The 20,150-nt window shown below is 39.0% G+C and overlaps 1 protein-coding gene and 1 gene segment (V, D, J or C); one reads left to right on the forward strand and one right to left on the reverse strand.

Annotated features, from left to right (window-relative positions):
- Positions 1–4,962: 4,962 nt before the first annotated feature.
- On the forward strand, positions 4,963–12,054 carry LOC108431065 (leukocyte elastase inhibitor-like). Of its 4 annotated transcripts, none has more exons than XM_017703968.2 (8): positions 4,963–5,167; positions 5,994–6,174; positions 7,873–7,989; positions 8,467–8,607; positions 8,966–9,083; positions 9,616–9,758; positions 10,850–11,017; positions 11,149–11,556. In XM_017703968.2, exons 2-8 carry the CDS (start codon positions 6,007–6,009, stop codon positions 11,554–11,556), a joined length of 1,263 nt encoding a protein of 420 aa, XP_017559457.1. In that variant the 5' UTR covers positions 4,963–5,167; positions 5,994–6,006. The 4 variants fall into 4 exon arrangements, with proteins under 4 accessions (XP_017559457.1, XP_017559458.1, XP_037390082.1 ...); XM_037534185.1 differs by lacking the exon at positions 4,963–5,167 and adding an exon at positions 5,848–5,871; XM_017703969.2 differs by lacking the exon at positions 7,873–7,989 and having other exon boundaries at positions 4,971–5,167.
- Positions 12,055–15,282: 3,228 nt separating this feature from the next.
- LOC108431066 lies at positions 15,283–18,852 on the reverse strand. The segment is given in 4 exon segments: positions 15,283–15,756; positions 16,253–16,290; positions 17,975–18,284; positions 18,414–18,852. Coding segments are annotated over 4 exon segments (711 nt in total).
- Between the last annotated feature and the right edge of the window lie 1,298 nt (positions 18,853–20,150).

The following is a 20,150-nucleotide window of genomic DNA, read 5'->3' on the forward strand; positions in this document are numbered from 1 at the left end:
TATGTGTATATATATATATATATATATATATATATATATATATATATATATATATATATATATAAAATATAGGTGGAACAAAAGTAAATACACCGCTCATATTTCTGCAAATATTTGATCTTCATAGGGCAACACTATGGAAATTAAACTTGGATATAACAAAGTAGTCAGTGTACAGCTTATAAAGTAGTACAGATTTACTGTCCTCTGAAAATAACACAGCCATTAATGTCTAAATAGATGGCAACACAAGTGAGTACCAGGTGAGGAGTACCAAGACAACTGTCTCTTGCCTACGACCAAGCATGGTGGTGGTAGCACCATGGTCTGGAGCTGCCAGCACTGGGGAGCTGTAGTTCATTGAGGGAAATGTGAATTCAAACATATTCTGAAGCAGAGCATGATCCCCTCCCTTTGGAAACTGTGCCACATGGCAGTTTTCTGACTCCATAACGACTCCAAACACACTTCCAAGATGAAAACTGCCTTGCTGAAGGACTGGCCAAGTATGTCTCCCACCTAAACCCAATTAAGCACCTGTGGGGCATCCTCAAGCGGAAGGAGGAGGAGCGCATGGTGTCTAACATCCACCAGTGGAAGAGGATTCCGGTACCAACCTGTGCAGCTCTGATGAATTCCATGCCCAAGAGGGTTAAGGCAGTGCTAGATAATAATGGTGGTCACACAAAATATTGACACTTTAAGCACAATTTGGACATGTTCACTGTGAGATGTGAGGTGTTGCCAGCTATTTAGTTATTAATGGCTGTGTGTTGCTGTACACTGTACACTGATTAAATTATATCCAATTTTCATTTCTATAGTGTTGCCCCATGAAAAGATATAATAAAGTATTTGCGGACATTCGTTTCATGAGTTATATATATATATATATATATATATATATATATATATATATACATTTGGGTTTCTTGGCCATTTTGGTGGTCTACGGTCCAATTCTGAGGGCCAGTTGTCAGTAGTGGGCCAGTGATGGTACTGGCATAAAAATCTGTGAAAAACTAATTGGCCCATTTTTTTAAAAAAGGTAAACTATATTAATGCAAGCCAAACAGCAAAGCACAAAGGCAGCTGTATTCATTTTTGTCTTTAGAAAACAAAATACACTATAACAATATACCAGAATTCATACTTGTCCACTTACAAGCAACTGGTGTCAAAATTGTGTTGTTGAAACATTCTACTTATTTCATCACTTTCCTGCCTGATTTCTGGCAAAAATATGCTTACATTAGTATAATCTGTTAAATGTTCAGTGATAGACAAATCAGGCAGCATGGTGGTGCAGTGGGTAGAACCAAGAAGGGCCTAGGTTTGATACCCCAGCTGGGCAACAAAGGTTCTTTCTGTGTGGAGTTTGCATGTTCTCCCTGTGTCTGCGTGGGTCCTCTGGGTTCTCCGGTTTCCTCCCACTGTCCAAAGACATGCAGTCAGGCCAGTTGGACATGCTACATTGCCCCTGAGTGTGAGTATGTGAGTGACTGTCTGTGTCTGTCTGTCTGTCTGCCCTGAGATGGACTGGTGACCTGTCCAGGGTGTTTCCTGCCTTCCGCCCGATGACCGCTGGGATAGGCTCCAGCACCCCCCAACCCGCGACCCTGAAGGAGAAGCAGCTTAGAAAATGGATGGATTTCCAGCACACTGACAAGTCTGATCTTTCCCATGTAAAAATATTGGCTAATTTGCCTAATTTGCATTTTGCTGTTCTCATGAAGAGCATGACGCTACTCATAGGAATTTAATGGAATTTCACAACACACCTATTTCTTTACACCTAAAACATCATAAGGCCAGTTGTGTGTGGTAAAATTACTTGGGGACATTTTCACATTCTTTTCACACTCATCACATTTTGATTTTCAAGTTCACACTTTGTTATGGCTGCTCATTGCAAAGCAGACTGATCTAATTGTGGGATTCAGCCTTGGATACAGCTTTTTGATTGGATGCATGGATTCCGTGTAGCAATGGAATTTTGCTGAATTTTCCCCATGGGAATGAATGGCTCTCTGTGTGGAGTTTGCATGTTCTCCCCATGTCTGTGTGGGTCCTCTGGGTTCTCCAGTTTCCTCCCACTGTCCAAAGACATGCAGTCAGGCCAATTGGACATGCTACATTGCCCCTGAGTGTGAGTATGTGAGTGACTGTCTGTCTGTCTGCCCTGAGATGGACTGGCAACCTGTCCAGGGTGTTTCCTCCCTTCCGCCTGATGACCGCTGGGATAGGCTCCAGCACACCCCCCCACGACCCTGAGGGAGAAGCAGCTTAGAAAATGGATGGATGGATGGTTGGATTTCCAGCACACTGACAAATCTGATCTTTCCCATGTGGAAAATATTGGCTAATTTGCCTAATGTGCATTTTGCTGTTCTCATGAAGAGCATGATGCTACTCATAGGAATTTAATGGAATTTCTCAACTCACCTATTTCTTTACACATAAAACATCATAAGCTAGTTGTGTGTGGTAAAATAACTTGTGTGAGTGACTGTCTGTCTGTCTGCCCTGCGATGGACTGGCGACCAGTCCAGGGTTTATCCTGCCTTCCGCTTTGATAGGCTCCAGCACCCCCCCGCGACCCTGAGGGAGAAGCGGCTTAGAAAATGGATAGATGGATGGATTGATGGAATGAATGGGATGAAAAATTGCATGACGATCTACTGTACTTCTGCTTGACCAAAAGACACCATTTTGCATATGCTATCTCAGGACAGGGCCCCAAGCACAAATTCAGTGTTGTTCATCTGCTCTGATCTGCTTGTTGTTTTATTTTCCTCCCTTGTTTCTGCCAAAGAGTCCCATTCATTTTCATCACCACACAAACTCTATCACTTCTTTGCCAGTTACCACACTATATGTCCTCATTCAGGACAGGTCCTCAAGCTCTAATCCACAGCCATACTGACTCGCACTCCTCCATGTGTTTTTTTTAATCCCTTGTGCCTCCCATAGAGTCGCATTCATTTTTGCTCACAACAAAGCCCTAAGTTTTCTTTTTCCAAACAACCACCAAAGTATATTTACTCACTCAGTGCATATCTCCAAACTCTAATCCACAGCCATACTGACCCACACTCCTCTATGTGTCATTTTTTCATCCCTAGTTCCTCCCATAGGGTCCCATTCATTTTCACCCCCAACAAAGCCCAAAACTTTATTATTCCCAACAGCCACCAAAGCACATGTACTCACTCAGGGCAGATCCCCAAGCTATAATCCACAGCCATACTGACCTGCACTGCTCTGTGTGTTATTTTTTCATTCCTCTTTCCTCAAATAGACTCCCATTCATTTCCAACAACACATAGCTAACACTTGGTAACTCGTTTAGTATGAAAAACTAAATATACACCCTGTGCACCATGGCAACTGCCTAGCAGTAATTAAGCATCATCAGCATGGAATACCATAGCAACTGCCTAGTAACACTTTAGCAACCACCTGGAATATCAGAGTAACTAGCCACGTTCACATGCAGGATAATAATCAGTTAGTAATCAGACTACTAGAATAGCTCGATCGGAATAGAATACATCCATGTAAACACCTCAATCGGAATAGTCTAGTCCGATTGATGCCATTCGGAATACAGTTTCTATCCGATTGAACGAGGTGGGTAACCCTCTAAATAATCCGTTAAACAGAAGGATAATGTTTGTGTAAACGCCGATTACACTCCAATCGGAACGTGTATGTACGTTCTGCGCATGCGCGTCGTGTCACAGCGAAAGGTTTATAGCGTTCAGCATGGCGGAGCAGAAACTGGTCTGCAGATGAGACGAAGTTTATGCTCTGAGCTTTAAAAGACGGCGGTGGGACGGACGTCCAGCTTATGTGTCTCAGAACACGACGTCTTCCTCTCGCCGCTACCTTTATAAGTACATGTGAAGGACGTTTTACTGAGTCTAACATCAGTTTAAAGCAATTAAAAACTCATCTCACGCTGACCGGACCTCACGTGATGTTCGCTGCCATGGTAACGTTTACTCTAAGCGCTACTCCACGCATGCGCATCATTTTGCATCGGATTAGTTGTAGTGAGCATGTAAACGAAGATTTTCATCAGCTTGTTGAATAGAGTGAGCATATAAACACCTCAGTCTGAATCTGTAAACCGATTGTTATGCTTACTGCAAAATCGGCTTAGAGCAGAGTTAACCCTTTCACCGATTGTACTAAATCGGATTGGCAAAAATCTTTGCATGTAAACACAGCCACTGTTGAGCAGTTATTCTGCGTTTCCTTGAGGAAACGCACATTTCTAGTTGTAATACAATCTTTGGCCTTGGGAAAACAGACCAGCACCTAACATAAAATTGTTACTTGAGTGTGGTTTGGTCAGTTTGTATGGATGAATAACCCTTGAAACGCCAGAATAAACTATTCACCTCTGTAGAAAACTATGTACATCACACTTCTGCTTTGTTAATGACATTTTGACCATGTTATCATGATGTGCCTTTCTGCAGTAGCAGATTCTATCTGAAGGATGTCGTAGAGCTTTTGGTTGTGAAGCATTAATGTGGTTCACCGCTGTATTTTGTCCATTCACTGTTGTAAGCGTCGTCTGCCAAGTTTGTTACCACTTTACCCTTTACCCATTTTTTTAAAAATACTTTTTAAAAAAAAATCTGTTCAAACTTCCAAGCTCAAAAAATAATATATTGTGATGCATACCGTGTATCGGGAAATGTCGTTAAGTATTGTGATGTTGCAATGTTGCCAAATCACCCATCCCTACCCCACACCCTGAAAAGATGAGGCTCAGCACAATAACTTGTAGTCCTACTTTGATAAAGTCACTTGTCCGTGTAATCAGAGACGGGTAATTGTCTTTGTGTGGTAACAGTCTTTATCTCCAGGAAACAATGCTGCTCCTAGTGAAGCATTCGCCTTCTGGTTCACCCCTAAATTCCGTCCAGTCATCGCCATACTAGTCATCTGCCATTCCTCTGTTCGCAGCCACACCCCATACCGGAGAAGAGGGCAGCTTTTACGTCGCCTTATGGGATACGGCTAGAGTTTAACCTCGTGATGGCTCCACCTCTGTCACAACAATATATAGCCACGGTGTTCCTCTCCATATTTACTGGAACACTGAGTTAGCTAAGCTTGAAGCTATAGTGCCGTAGGACCATACGCTGAGGTGAGTGTCCTGAGGTTCTTTCCCTGGACTTACGTAGCTAACTAGCTGTAATAGAGCCCAATGAATGTCTTCATGTGACGTGTTATTGGAAAGTTGAAGTAGGCTGTGCTCGATTGAGCTAAAGCTACAGGGCAAATGAGCAGCATTTATAGCTAGCGAATTCGGCGGTTCACTTTCGGAGTGCAGACTTAAGGAAATGGCAGTGTGTTTGTGACAGTATTAGACACACTTTATTTAGTTCGCGTTTGAACGTCATCGTGTTAGCTAGCGCGCGTAGCTAAGGCATTGTATTCAAAATGAAAGCATCAGTCATCTGAGTCCTCATGTCAGTCAGACGTGATTCTGTCTCCAGTACTTTTGGCTTGCCGTTTTATCTTAGCCCAGGCAAGTTCTGACTGAAGCATCTGACTGAATTTTGTGAGCATGTAGGGCCTGGCGTGGATTTTTTCCCCCTAGTTAGGTAAACAAGGCTATGGAGGGCGTAGACCGAGAGTGCTCAAGAGACTCGACTTCTAATTTCAAACATCCTGTCGTGTTGTCAAACATTCAGTTCTACTCTCTGTAGTACATTTGCATTCTGTTATGAAGCTTGCGTTCGCCTCTCAAGGGTTCCAGCATATTATATACTGTACCTTGTATCTTTCCCTCTTCCAGTGGGGTCGGAAATATTGACTTATAAAGTATCATGAAGATATGTTCCTTGGGTAGGAGAACAGTGTTTTAATTTTGTAATGTGTATTGTCCTTGCGTTTTCTTTATCACTTCAATATTACTATGCTACATTGGGCTTAATGGTCTAATGGACTCATTTGTGTTTCTTCCTTAGAATTTGATCAAAAATGGAGTCTTTGTCAGTGGCAAACACACATTTTGCCCTTGACCTGTTCAAGAAGATCAGGGAAAGCAACAAAAAAGGCAATGTGTTCTACTCTCCACTCAGCATCTCCTCTGCGCTGGCCATGGTGTCTCTAGGAGCTGCAGGCAACACTGAAGCTCAGATGTCTGAGGTTAGAACTTATGCTTTGAATTTGAGCAGTGCATCGTCCTTGTTTAACAAGCATAGATATCACTTTTCTTGTCTGGGATAAAGATCTTAAAGCCAGCTTTTAGATTTTTTAAATCAAGAAAAGTTTAATCTAAAACTAATGTTTCCTTTTTTTCCTTTTCGTGCAAAGTTTTGATGTGTTGTGATGAGATGTGAGGTTTTCTTCCGACCACAGCGATTTCTGTTAGTTGGGATCTAATAACAGATTTAGGCTAGTTCAAAGATTAAGCTTTACAGCGCAAATTGATAGTCTTAAAAATAAGTTTCTCAGTAGGTCTTGGATGTATTATTAGAGCTTACATATTTTTTAATGCAGAACATTTCATGGTGGTTCTATAAGCTTTTAAAAAGCTCCTTACATTCTCACACATGGGATATATAAAATGGTCTTTAGATAACTATTAGTTAAAAAGATCTTTTAGGAATCAGAAGTGTTTTGTTTTTTTACTTCATTGCCACACAGAACCCTATTTGGCACGTTTATTTAAAAAGTGTTTCTCATTTTACTCCCCTGAAGCCTTCTGATGACTCAACCTTAGATACACCCATCTGGCCAAACCCTGGTTGTCTCAACTCTTTCATCATACTGTCTTCAGCTGAAAGTGATAAAGTGACATGGTTACAAAAGGCGTAATGCTTAGACAGCTCATGGTTCCCAAAAGGAATCTGACCTTTGGTACATGTACAGCATACTGTGAATGTGTGTATACTGTCATTCAGTCATTTACTTCTAACTATGTTATGTTCCTATAGCAACATCACCTATGTAACAAGCACATCTCTGTCTACCATAAAATGTCTTATCTATCTCAGGGTTAGTCGCTGATAGTTTAGTTTGTTGCCATTGGTTTGAGTGGGCAAGCCTTGGTCAGATCGTAATTATTGCACACAGGGGTGAGGAGAAGAGAATTTCTTGAAGTAACTAGCCATGTGTACGTTGACTCTGAGTTGTTCAATACAGAAATGTTTGTTTTATTTAACCTCAGATTACACTGACAAAATCTCTATCTTTGGTGATAGCTACAGCAGCAATATTACTAATAGCATTAACATTACAAGACAATGAAATTTTGCAGATTAAATTTTTTACAGACAAACTTTTAATTAATTAATTGTTTATTGAAATTTTATAAATGATTTTATAAATGAACTTACAGCCTCAGTCTCATTTCTGGAAATGGCAAATATGAATCACAGCTGATGCATACAGACGTTTCAGCCATAATGCAGAAGTTGTATTGTACTGTACCCTGCACCCCTGTGGGAATTCTCTAATATTGAATACTAGGGAAACATTTGAGTCTCAACAAATACAAGATGCAATATTTTAACATGGCTTATTTAATATGTTTATTCAGAAAGTGCCAAGCCATTTATGTGCATGCTTAGTCAGTGCTATCACATGTTGTTGCAAAACTCTGCTCATGTAGGCAAACCACAGGTCATCATAAAAGGTAGTACAGAGCAAGGTGTGGCCTCCTTAATTCCTGTTAGATCAGATTTCTAGTCTCATTTTTTTAATGTGAACTGGAACGCAGGTTATGAACGTCTGTTTTTGTAATACAGACCTGGAAGAGAATATGTGCCTGTGTAACTAATATGTAATATGAGTTAAGTGAACATAAGTGGTTCCCAATTTTTACTCAATATTGTGCTATAGGTCTTATGCTTCAACAAACCAGTGAAGCCTGAACCTGCCCAAGCAGCAACTGTTCAACAGGCTCAGAAAGCCCAGAAGGCCCAGAAAGCCCATTTGCCAGAAGCACTACAAAAACAGGTTGCTGGATATGAATATTCACCAATACCCATGGTGAAAGGGATTTATTACGGGAATAACATTGGTGATAGCAGGACTTTATGGCATGCATTGGTGCTTTTTATTTTGGTGGCGGATAACTGGGATTTTCAGTGTTTGTTACCATTTCCTTTCAGGTTTGCTCATAGCTTACATATTTAACAAGGATATAAAGATAAGGGTGTATTGTTGTATATACAGTTATCTATACTGTATTATAAGCATGTGCTTTGCATTTTACAGGTCTGGGGGTTAATAAAAGATATTAGGCTTGCTAAACATTAACCCTGTGAGGTCCATCATTGTGCTGGCTGAATTTGTATATCTTTCTTGAGGTTAATAATAAAGGAGTAACACTTGTCTTTAATTTTTCTCAACATCTTCTGCCTTTATAACTAAAATTGTGTCCATTTTTTACATGCACTCACTTACTTTTAAAATGTATCCACTACCCCCTAGTCTTTACACTTCAGAAAAGCCAAGGATGACATCCACATTGGCTTCAACAAGCTCACAACCAAACTGAACAAACCAGGAGCTCCATACGCCCTCAGCTTGGCCAATCGGCTTTATGGAGAGAAGACCTACCGATTTGTGGAGGTAAGATGTTTCTTTACAAGAAGTGTTTGGCTCGATCACTGAGAATCACTCTCTAGACAAGCTATGCAAGTACTGGCTAAACATTAATACATGCTAAAACCAAGCATGCTAGAACACATACACACAATTCTCTGCATGGCAAAACATTGGATCACTGCTGAGGGGCCAACCACTGATGACGCACCCTTACGTAAACCTCTAATACCATTGTTGTAAGCGTTGTAAGCGTTACAAGGGTTGTAAGCGCAGAGAAGTGCAGTTTTCAGACAGATGTGTTTCACAGGATACGCCTGCTATTATATAGGTGCTATTAGTCAAATCCAGTGATCAGTCATTGCTGTGTGTTCTTTTGTTATAGAAATTTCTAGGTGATACAAAAACACAATACCATGCTGAGCTGGAGACCGTTGACTTTAAATCAAATGCAGAGGCTGCTCGTGTAAATATTAATACATGGGTGGAGAAACATACACAAGGTAAGTACTCTTCCAAAATTTTTTTATATTTTGTTTTTTACTTTCTTTGTAATTGTAGAAGATGATTCATGAGGAGGCATATGTGACAAAGAATCCTAAAGAAGACTTTATCTCATTTTTTTTCACTTTATCAAACATTCCCAATAATCACAAAGCTAGATACTAGTCAGCTGGCTCAAACTTTACACAAAAAATTCTATATACTGGCAAATTGATCCACAAGCACCTCTACTAAACCTAGCAATTAACAGATGAGTAAAACCAGGTCACCAAACTGTGCTGGACATCAGCCCTCCAGGTCTGAAGTTGAATAACTATAATATACAACATAATCTGCAAAGAATCAGATTTTGTCATACAACACCACAACCCCCCCCCCTCCCAAAAAAAAAAAAACCCAAAAGCAGAGAAAATATGGACCATACCTTGTCAGAAGAGCCATTATTTGTGGCACATCCAAAATGTAGTTCCTCTTAAAATGTTTCAGAATGTGCCTTTAACAGTAACTTCTGAAATGTCTTGTCAAATATAGAAAAGATCAAGGACTTGCTGGCAAAAGGAGATGTTGACGATTTGACCAGACTTGTCTTGGTGAATGCCATCTACTTTAAGGGCAACTGGCATAAGAAGTTTGAAAGCACTGCGACCAGACAGGTTCAGTTTCAGCTGAACAAGGTAACTGGGGCCCATACACTCCAAAAAACACCCACTTAATGAACAAATAACCACAGCTGGATGAGTGTGGTTAGTATAGTGTAGTGGGTAACTCCTCTGCCTTCTACACTATAGACTGAGGTTCAATTCCCCACCTGGCCAAGCACCCTATTCTGTACCAATAAGAGTCCAAGATTCATAACATTGCCTTTGCCTACCTGTGTAAAACGATTAAATTGTAAGTCATTTTGGATAAGAGTGTCTGCCAAATTCCACAAATGAATATGCACAAGGATCTTTATTAGTGTTTTTTAATTGGTCTTCAAGTGAAGTGTTTTATGTGAGCCCTCAGAAAGATAAGCAAGCAAGTGAACTAAAGTGTTTACTTCGGTAGTAGAGCTTGCCCAGAAATCATTGTGACCTGATGGACAAATCTGTGTGAAAGCCATAGCGTAACTAGTTTGTTGCTGATACAACTATATCAGTTACCATGCTACTTTCCAAAGCACTTTCCAAAAAGAAAGGCACTACACCATGGTTCCGCAATAAGACAAAACATTGTCATACATGCTATGTAAGTTAAATTCAGGCTTCTCAACAACAACAACAAAAAAAAACATTTTCCATTGAAAAGTTAGATTGGCTCACTGTTCTTTTCTCACCATCACTGTGATACACATTCAAGTGTTGAGTCGAAGTGGGTGAGGGTCTTTGACACCTCAAGAAAATGTGGCACTGATGCAGAGCTCTAGCATTCATTTTGTAAGAAACTGTTTTTTTTTTTTTTGTTTGTTTGTTTTGTTTTTTTTTTCCATGGCCACATGTTTGCACAGCAATAATATAATAATACTTAATTTGTATACTGTAGTTTCCTAAACCCAAGGTCATTTTACTGAGCATCAAATAAATAAGTCACATATCACAAAGCAAAATGGCAAAGATACTACAGCACAGTATATACTTTTAAGGGTTGATGATTATTCAAATTTAGCTGACTGTGGAGGTCAGAGGAAAGCAATGTTCCCATAGTTCAGATAAAATCAAAACAATTTCTTATGTACTTTACTGTTTCTTTTCTAGGTATATTAATGCAGTTTTGTTTTGCCACACAGAAAGACACTAAGCCAGTTCAGATGATGCACCAGAAAGCAAAGTTTGACCTGGCTTATATCCCTGAAATGGAATGCCAGATTCTAGAAATGCCATATGTGGGAAATGAACTTAGCATGCTAATTATGCTACCTAAAGAGATTCAGGATGACACTACTGGGCTTGAGAAGGTAAAGTATAAAATGGCTGAATTAATGTAAATCTGGGTAATTGATACATAAGGCAAACTGGTGGACAACAGATTAGTGCCATTCACATTGACTTTAAACATGTGCAATCATTTGGAATTTTATTTTCTCAGCTTGAGCAAAACCTCACCTATGAGAACTTCATGGAGTGGACACAGCATGATATGATGGACCATGTGGAGGTGGAGGTGGCTTTGCCTCAGTTCAAACTGGAAGAGACCTATGACATGAAGGGGCTACTCATCAGCTTGGGCATGGTGGATGCCTTCGACCCAATCAAGTGTGATTTTTCACACATGTCTCCGTGCGATGATCTGGTGCTGTCCAAGGTGGTGCATAAGTCTTTTGTGGAGGTGAATGAGGAAGGTACAGAAGCAGCTGCGGCTACTGCAGTCGTCATGATGTTGCGGTGCGCCATGCTACGCCCAGAGAGGTTTGTTGCAGACCACCCATTCCTCTTTTTCATCAGACACAATGAAACTAAAAGCATTCTGTTCTGTGGGCGGTTCTGTTCTCCTTAAACTGCCTGATGTATTAATCACATATTTACTACTGGTCTTTTCAGGAAATGTCAGCATGTGCAGTGGAAAACGAATGTATTAGTCTGTTTATAAAGTTGTTAAACAATACTATGCTGAGGAAGACATGATAAACATCAAGAATGAAAAGCAATTTTCTGTTTTTATTAATGAACTCCTGTGGCCGCTTTCGTGAAATCCTAAGTATTTCTTCTGAAGCTAAATGCTTAATCACTTTTTTTTTTTTTACACAGCTCAATTAAGGTAAAGAGGGAAAATTTAAAGCTGAGTTTCACTTAAGATGCTTTAAGGCAGTGATCCCTGGTCTTACTAGTGTGCCTCATCCTATATGCCTGTGCCTTAATCCTACTATATAATCTGTAGCTTTAAGCTGAAATGCCTTATGTGGTTAACAAGAGTGATGTGCAGTTGTCACTATTTTATGCCATGAAATGAAGCACTGTTTAACTGAACCTTTTGACTAATAAAAAATACATGAAATTTCTCTGTCATTTCTTTTACTTCTGAAACAATGGAAACCTCTCAATATTAAGAGTACAACAGAAGAAAAGCAGAAATTCTTGTTTATTGCTGTGGAATGATAATTCTTAAATACAGTGTTCACTACTTTTTTGGCCTGCTAAAGCACTTTTTGGACTGAAAATTAGAGTGATGGCCCTTTTTTAGATGGTCAGTTTGTGTGCAACTACATGCTGTGCTGTATGCTACAATTAGTAGTATATGTAGCAACCAATCACAAGGTCCAAGCACTTGAATATACAACTTTTCATCACCAACTTGCATCTTGTTCATCATAAGATGCATCAGCTTTTTGTTAATGTGAATAAGGCTGCAGTGAGCAGAGCAGTTGTTAGAGTGTGGATGGCAACATGCAGTAATATTCTATGCATAAATATTCTCGCACACTTAAGTAAGTCTGTCTTCTGTGCTTTTTGAATAATTGGCATAGTGGTCATAACATAATAGCAGAATAAAACATTGATGAAGTAATAAAATTAAGTTCAAATTAGCATGCTATTCTGCATAGTTCCTAAAGCAATGGTCAAATTTATACAATGGTCAAGCCTTATGACAGCTAAAAATGCATTATACATGTGTTTTATAATTGTATGTTTTGTTTTCATTATGAACCCAATCAGCTGAAAGGAACTAGGCCCTACCAGTTCACTACAGATGTTTGTGAGCCAGATTATTCCAGTATAATCACAGAACTACACAGCATACATTTAGGTACCCCCACAAGTCCAGTAGGTGGCAGCATCACTCAATTCATTTCCCAAAGCAAAAACTTGAAAGTGAATGTGTACTACACCTGACATGAATAGCTTTCCCCACCATTCACCTTCTGGAATGATCTTCAATGCAGGTTCTGGTTCTCCAAAAACAATGTTTACTTCATAGATTTATATATAAATTGTGTGTGTGTGTGTATGTATGTATATGTATATATAATATCAATCATTATGAGCACCTCCTTTTTTCTGTGCTCATTGTCTATATTGTCCATCTATTATAGGTGCACTTTGTAGTTCTTCAATTACAGACTGTAGTCCATCAGGTTCTCTGCATTCTTTGTTAGCCCCTTTTTACCCTGTTCTTACCCTGAGCCAATTAAATCCATTTGAGAGTCATCTGATGAGCTCATTGTCAATTTTATCATCCACTTACTATATAGGTGCACCTTGTAGTTCTACAGTTACAGACTGTAATCTGTCTGTTTCTCTGCATACTGCATACATCTCCCATTTATCCTGTTCTTCAGTGGTCAGGACCCCATGGACCCTCACAGAGCAGTTACTTTTTGGGAGGTGGTCACAGGATGGTGCCCACACGATGCTGTTGGCTGGATGTTTTTGGTTGGTGAACTATTCTCAGTCCAACAGTGACACAGGTGTTTAAAAACTCCAGCAGCACTGCTGTGTCTGATCCACTCGTAACAGCGCAACACACACTAACACCATCACTACCACCACGTGTTACTGCACTGCTGAGAATGATCCACCATCCAAATAGTACCTGCTCTGTGAGGGTCCCTGGGGTCCTGACCACTGAAGAACAGGATAAATGGGAGATAACAAAGTATGCAGAGAAACAGACAGACTACAGTCTGTAATTGTAGACCTTCAAGGTGCACCTATATAGTAAGTGGATGATAAAATGGACAATGAGCTCATAATCAGATGACTCTCAAATAGATTTAATTGGCTCATAACAGGTATTGCACAAAACGTTGCGGAGTTCATGCTGACATTAATGCAAAAGGGTGACGTACCAAAAGCTAGGAACTTCTGTAATATGCAAGTATTCAGAGGACTTATAATTTGCACTATTATGATAATATAATTTGTAACAAAACTATGTATTAAATTAGAAAAGACTGCAAAATAAAAGCATTTTTACTAGTTTTCAAGTATCTTCAACAGAGGTGTCATAAACATTTAAACACACCTCAGATTCTGGTTACTTCTGGTTAACAAAGAAAGTTTAGCCAGCATTAGTAATGAAAGAAGAACAAGGACTCGTCACTGGACTCTAATCTATGTACGACTGAGTAAGATTAGGAAACTAAAACTAAAACTGCTTGCTTTATAAAAGTTACACCACTCCACCTCTTCAGCTCTACCAGTATTTCAGTTAGCCAAGTATTGAAACTTAAGAGTGAAGTACGAAACTCACATTTGCATAGGCCTGGTTTAGCTGTGCCCAGAATAGTGCAGCTCTATAACCAGATGTTCATCATTCTCCAGAGTATTCAACAGAACACACCAAGCAGCTTTATACAGCCTGTAAATCAATATTAATATTACTAATATTATTTATGTAATATTTATTCATATTAAAATGGTTTTAATTGATATTTGGCAAAGCAGTCCTCCCAAAAGTCCTCAACAAGACAAATTAGTGTAAGGCACTTTCTTCCTTGGACTGAAGAGGTGATATTGCATGGCTAATGTAAGGGTCACTGAATAATAGAATACCTAAAGGGAATGTTGACTTATTGTTATTTATGTTTTTTTTTTTATTGGGGCATTTAATAGCCTGATCAAGTTGATGATGGGGGTATATTAACGAAGGCTGGGTTTCCCAAAAGCATCTTATTACAAAGACGACTCTTAAATGATGAATCTCTTGAATGGTGCAAGCATCACTCTGAACATTCACTTTAGCAGTTTAGATGATTTTGGGAAATGGAGCATATTTATTTTGTCATGTAGTATTTATTTTTCATAGCGTAGTTTATATTTGATCTTACATCCACCCTTCATGGTTCATGGTGCTATTTGTGCTGGTGAATGTGGAGTGTGAATTAAAAAATAGGCCCTTAAAACTGGCTGAACCTGGGACATTGTCCTCTCATGTATATAGGAGAGTGTGTGCTTTCAGGGAAGATCACTGGGATATATGAAGAGATCATTTCCAATGCAGCATTAAAATGAAGTGATTCTTATTACAACTGTCTCACTCAGTGACTACTGAGAATTCTTCCAGTGCTCTGGATAGCCATTTTATTAGTACACCCTTGGGGATTTCTTCAAAACACACTGCAGCGACTCAGCAGGTGTTGTCATGGCTCAGCGATCAGCCATCTATTTATAAAACAGAGTATATCTAAATGTTGTTTTACATTTACTTGTAGCCATGCATTCTTAAATTGATGTCACATATAAGAAGGATTTCAAAAGACAATGTAGGGAGAGATCAAGCAAATTAATGGATCAAAGACTTTATTTATATTTAGTAAATCAAAAGCAGCATTACATAATGAAGAGCCTGAATACAGTTTGCTAAAAGCAAAGTGAACAGCTGATAAGAGAAAAAACGGTTTAGATTGGATACTGAAGCATTCAGAGAAGTAAAGGACAACGCACTATGCAACACATTGCTCTGCCCTGACCTCTATGACGGCAGACCCACCGCTGTGGGTGGCCTCGCACAGCACTGAAACCCCTCTTTCCCACTCCTGCTGAGTTAGAGTCAGGGTGCTGCTCCAGCTGTACAGGCCGTCCTGCTGCAAGACCTCACGGCTGGCCTCCTGAGCTCTGCTTCTTCCGTCTACTTTCCAGTTTAGGCTCCAGTCTGAAGGGAAGCCCTTGTTGGCGAAGCACATCAGCGTAGCTCTGTGCTCCTTTGTTAGCTCTTCAGTGGAGGGAGGCAGGACTGTGAGTTTAGGAGAAGTGATATCTGAGAAAGAGAGTTCGGCAGATTGTTAACTGGAATCACATAGCAATCAATGCACGCAATGTGCATTTAAATACCTTATGCTAGACATCAAAAAGAGTTTTAAGATGTATTCAATGGTTTACATATTTTGAGAACCACAAGAATGTATTAAATGATAAATAATATACTGTAATTATCTGTTTATGGTTATTTCTTGATAGATATGCTGGTTATTCTTTTACTCTCAATGAAGCAGATACATAATGAAACCGCAAAATTCTTCCTAAAGGGGAAAATAAATTATCTTTAAATATAAGCATTTCATGTTAAGAACATTTTAGATTGAGCTCACTGACAGTTTAGACGATAACAATGATATAGAAGCGGAATAAAGAACAAGCATTTAAAAACATTTTCATGAGCATGAAATGTGTTAACTGCTTCTTTACAGTTGAAGAAATAACAGTAAAAATGCAAGAAACATTTGTAACGAAGGGTGAGAGAGAATTTTACTCACGTCCAACATCGAGTCTCGTTCCACCACCAAAAGTGTACCACAGCGATTCAAACACCATCAGTGCTTGTACAAAAACCTCTAGCACCGACCACCTGCTGAAGGGAAACATCCCATCACAACAATGGAATCATATTAGTAACCAGTAAACATATTACTTCATAAATCATACAGTTACTGAGTGATTTTGGTCAAGGACAGTTATATTAAATGCAAAATGAAGCCCATGTGAGAAGATAGAAGATGCACATGTCTTCTGAAGCCATTACCTTTAAGACAGAATAGACGTTATCTAAAGTAATATGGATTTTACTGCAAGTGCTTAACAGTAGTGTTAATCTACTAGTCTTGTTTAATAAAAAATAAAGTTGGATCCTTTATGAGATGCTTTATGAAAGCCTTACTAAATACCAACAACCAGTCTGTCCTTTTTTACGAGTTTAGAAAAACCTTAATATTCCATAATTGAAATGAACTGTCTCTATGAATGAACTATCGTGAATGGAAACAATGTTTGAAAAGTTTGTAAGTTTGACCATGGTATAAAATATAATCAATGATATGAAACTGCACTGCCATTCAGTCAAAACAATTGCACTTTGCAAGAGGAATTGTAAACCTACAACATAGACACCCTAATTCACAATGTGCAAAAGTAAAATTATCTGACAGGCCGACAAAGACAGGACCTATAGTGAATACCCTGTGAGTTATATATAGTTTACACAACCACTTTGTCTAATATAAATATAATTAAATAAAATCTGACAAAAAAAATCTGTAATACATAAATTTGGCAAAAAAATATTTTCTAAACTATTACTTGTGTTTGGACAGTAAATTATTTCACTCCAGATTCCTCAACTGTAGGCCATATAATGTTGTGAATGACATACTGAAACTACACATTACCCTATTATGTAAACTGAAACTACCCATGAGCCCACTAACATTCGTCCTGTCTAGTATTTAAATAAACTAACAGAGGTAACCATCCAACAATCCCCTGACAGGGGAGATGTGTGTCCTGCAGTGTTTAGTTCTAACTCAAATGTAACACTCAGTCAGTTAATCAAGACCATCAGCAGCATTTGAAAATTTGGCCAAGATATGCTGAAACTAAATCTGCCAGGGTTGAAGTTATGCACCCTTACCCTATTATCTTATATCAGGTGTGTCAAACTGAGGACCTTCCGGGCGAAAGTGCTGCATAAATTAGCATTACTTCTCATCTAACACTCTGAATTCAGTTCATGAAGGCTTTGCTAATGAGGTGATGAGCTGAATCAGGTGTGTTTAATTGGGACTGTGCTGAAGACTGCAGTGTTTTGGCCTGAGAGGAGTGGAGCCTGACATCTTTGTCTTATGTCATTGTCTCAACATAATCAAATTGGAGGTTTAGAGTTTTCATTTGATGTTCTTAGATTAGGTTGTGTACAACCTCTGGTAGTTGGTAAATGCCAATATATGACATATTTATACTAGTCACTAGTAACTAGTTTGGAAAGCACTGTCACTAGTTCAGAAACATCATATAGAGACAAAAATGCCAGTGATGTTATACCTGCTTGTTGTCTATTGTAGAATGTTTCAATCTTGAAATACTAGTGCTGTGTTTCTCTGTGGTGTATCACATCTTGCTCCTCAGCAGCTGCTGTATGGCCCAGTGCACTTGCTGTGCTGTATGAGGGAGGTTATTGTACAGCTTTTTATTACTGTGTGAACACTGGACCAGTGCTTGATAGTAGACAGTAGTAGTCACCCATATCTTCAGCCTGGACTCCGGTGATGGTCAGAGTGAAGTCTCTCCCAGAACCTCTGCCACTGAACCGAGATGGAGTCCCAGACTGAACTTTACTTACTTCGTACATAAGGAGCTTTGGAGCTTCTCCAGGCTTTTGTAGGTACCATGACAGACAGTCAGGGTTGCAACCAGTTGTATAGTAACTGAAAGAGCAGACTATATTAACATTTTCTCCTGAGGAAACAGATGCCACCGAAGGAGTTTGTTTCACCGTAACTTCTCCTGTGGAACCTAAAAGAGATTTAGATTCATGTGAAAACGTGATTGTGCTTCTTTACAGAATACGTGGTTCTAATGTTACATGTAGTTTTATACAAAATTCTTTATACTAACTCTCTAAATTTTAAAATCTTTACATACCTTGGATGCAATTAATCAACGTCCAGATTAGGATGATGATGAAGTTCATTTTGGTGGTTCAGTTATTGTGAAGATCACCTCTTGTTCTTGAAGTTTTAAGTTTGCAGGGCTGTAAATACTCACATGCATTGAACCGTGCACTGCTAATGCAAAGTTGAACTGTTTTTCATAAAGTGTGCAGAGTGACATTCAGTGAGTCATTTCCTGTGCTTCTGAAGTCACACTCCAGTCAGGTATTTTGACCCTGACACTTTTAAATTAAGAGGATTAACAACAGGCTCTTTAGTTTTGCCATGCATTTACGACCCCATTTCCAAAGAAGTTGGAACGCTGTGCAAAATGTCAGTAAATGGAGCAAAGAATTTAGACCCTGTGAGACAACAAATCAGATGTTGAAACTAAGAATTTTTTTTTTTTATATAATTTCTTTATTGAGCAACAACAATACAAAAAAAAGGATGGGGTGGACCCCAAACATAAAAATTGCTCACTTGTTTTACAATATTCAGAAGAAAAGAAAAAAAAGAAAAAAAAAACCACACCCACCCACCCGCCCCTCCCACACACGAATCCCAACAACCCCATGTTTAAGCACGGTGCAAAATTAAAAGTAAAATTAAATCACAAACAAGAGGACAGGAAGAGAAAGGGAAAGGGAAAAGAGGACAATAAATGAAAAAACAAAAATACTAAAAAATTTGTAGAAAAAAAATCTAAAGGGGACAAAAAAATAAATAAATAATAAAAAAAAAATTTTAATAAATAAATAGACAAACAACTCAGACCTGTGTCTCTTCTGGTTCAATGTCTACAGTGTCTATGATGGACAGCAAGGGGTCCCAAGTCCTGTTGAATTTACTCAATGCACCATTAAGGGAAAATCTAAGCCTCTCCAACTTCAGATTGAACAGAACTTCCTTGACCCAATGACTATAAGAGGGGGGTTCAGTATGTTTCCAGTTAAGCAAAATTAAACGCCTTGCCAGTAAAGAACAAAAAGCCATGCAGTGTTGGGCTTTGCTTGAAAAGGATTTAGTTTGAAGAATACCAAAAAGAGCTGGGAGGGGGTGGGGATCCTCCCCAACATCATAGGCCTTGTGGAGGGTACCAAATATTTCAGACCAAAAATGTTTCAACTTAGGGCATGACCAAAACATGTGCATGAGGTCAGCAGGAGACTGGTTACATCTATTACAGGTATCTGCGACATTGGGGTAGAATTTTGACAGTCTATGATTTGTATAGTAGATCCTATGTATTGAAACTAAGAAATTTTAATGGTTTTGTTTTAACATATGCCTTCCGCCCGAAGACTGCTGGGATAGGCTCCAGCACCCCCCCGCGACCCTGACGGAGAAGCGGCTTAGAAAATGGATGGATGGATGGATGGATGTTTTAACATATGCCCATTGTGAATTTGATGCCAACAACACATTCTAAAAAAATCAACAAAGGGCTGGTAAAGTTGTGTAATGCAAAAAACCCCCAAAAAACATAAAGAACATCTCAGATAGGCTGAATCTTTCTATGAACACTTTCAATGAATGTCATGTTTGTAAACATCTATAAACACATTCATAACATATTATAATGCGTTCAAAAGGCATGATAAACATGGCTATAAATATTTATTAAAATGCATTACACCTTATTGCCATGCTTATTATGCATTATAAATTGTTAATGCGTTATGTTAGATTTTGGGCAGGAAGAGTCAGGAGACTGGAGCTTCGGCGT

The sequence above is a fragment of the Pygocentrus nattereri genome, chromosome 24 (genome assembly GCF_015220715.1).
Source record: "Pygocentrus nattereri isolate fPygNat1 chromosome 24, fPygNat1.pri, whole genome shotgun sequence".
Classification (NCBI taxonomy): domain Eukaryota; kingdom Metazoa; phylum Chordata; class Actinopteri; order Characiformes; family Serrasalmidae; genus Pygocentrus; species Pygocentrus nattereri.

Excerpts from the sequence above, each read along its gene's own strand:
- LOC108431065 (XM_017703968.2), top strand. The coding sequence starts at position 6,007 with ATGGAGTCTTTGTCAGTGGCAAACACACATTTTGCCCTTGACCTGTTC. Across the intron at positions 7,990-8,466 it reads CAGAAGCACTACAAAAACAG|TCTTTACACTTCAGAAAAGC; the intron begins GTTGCTGGATAT and ends ACTACCCCCTAG. Across the intron at positions 8,608-8,965 it reads AGACCTACCGATTTGTGGAG|AAATTTCTAGGTGATACAAA; the intron begins GTAAGATGTTTC and ends CTTTTGTTATAG.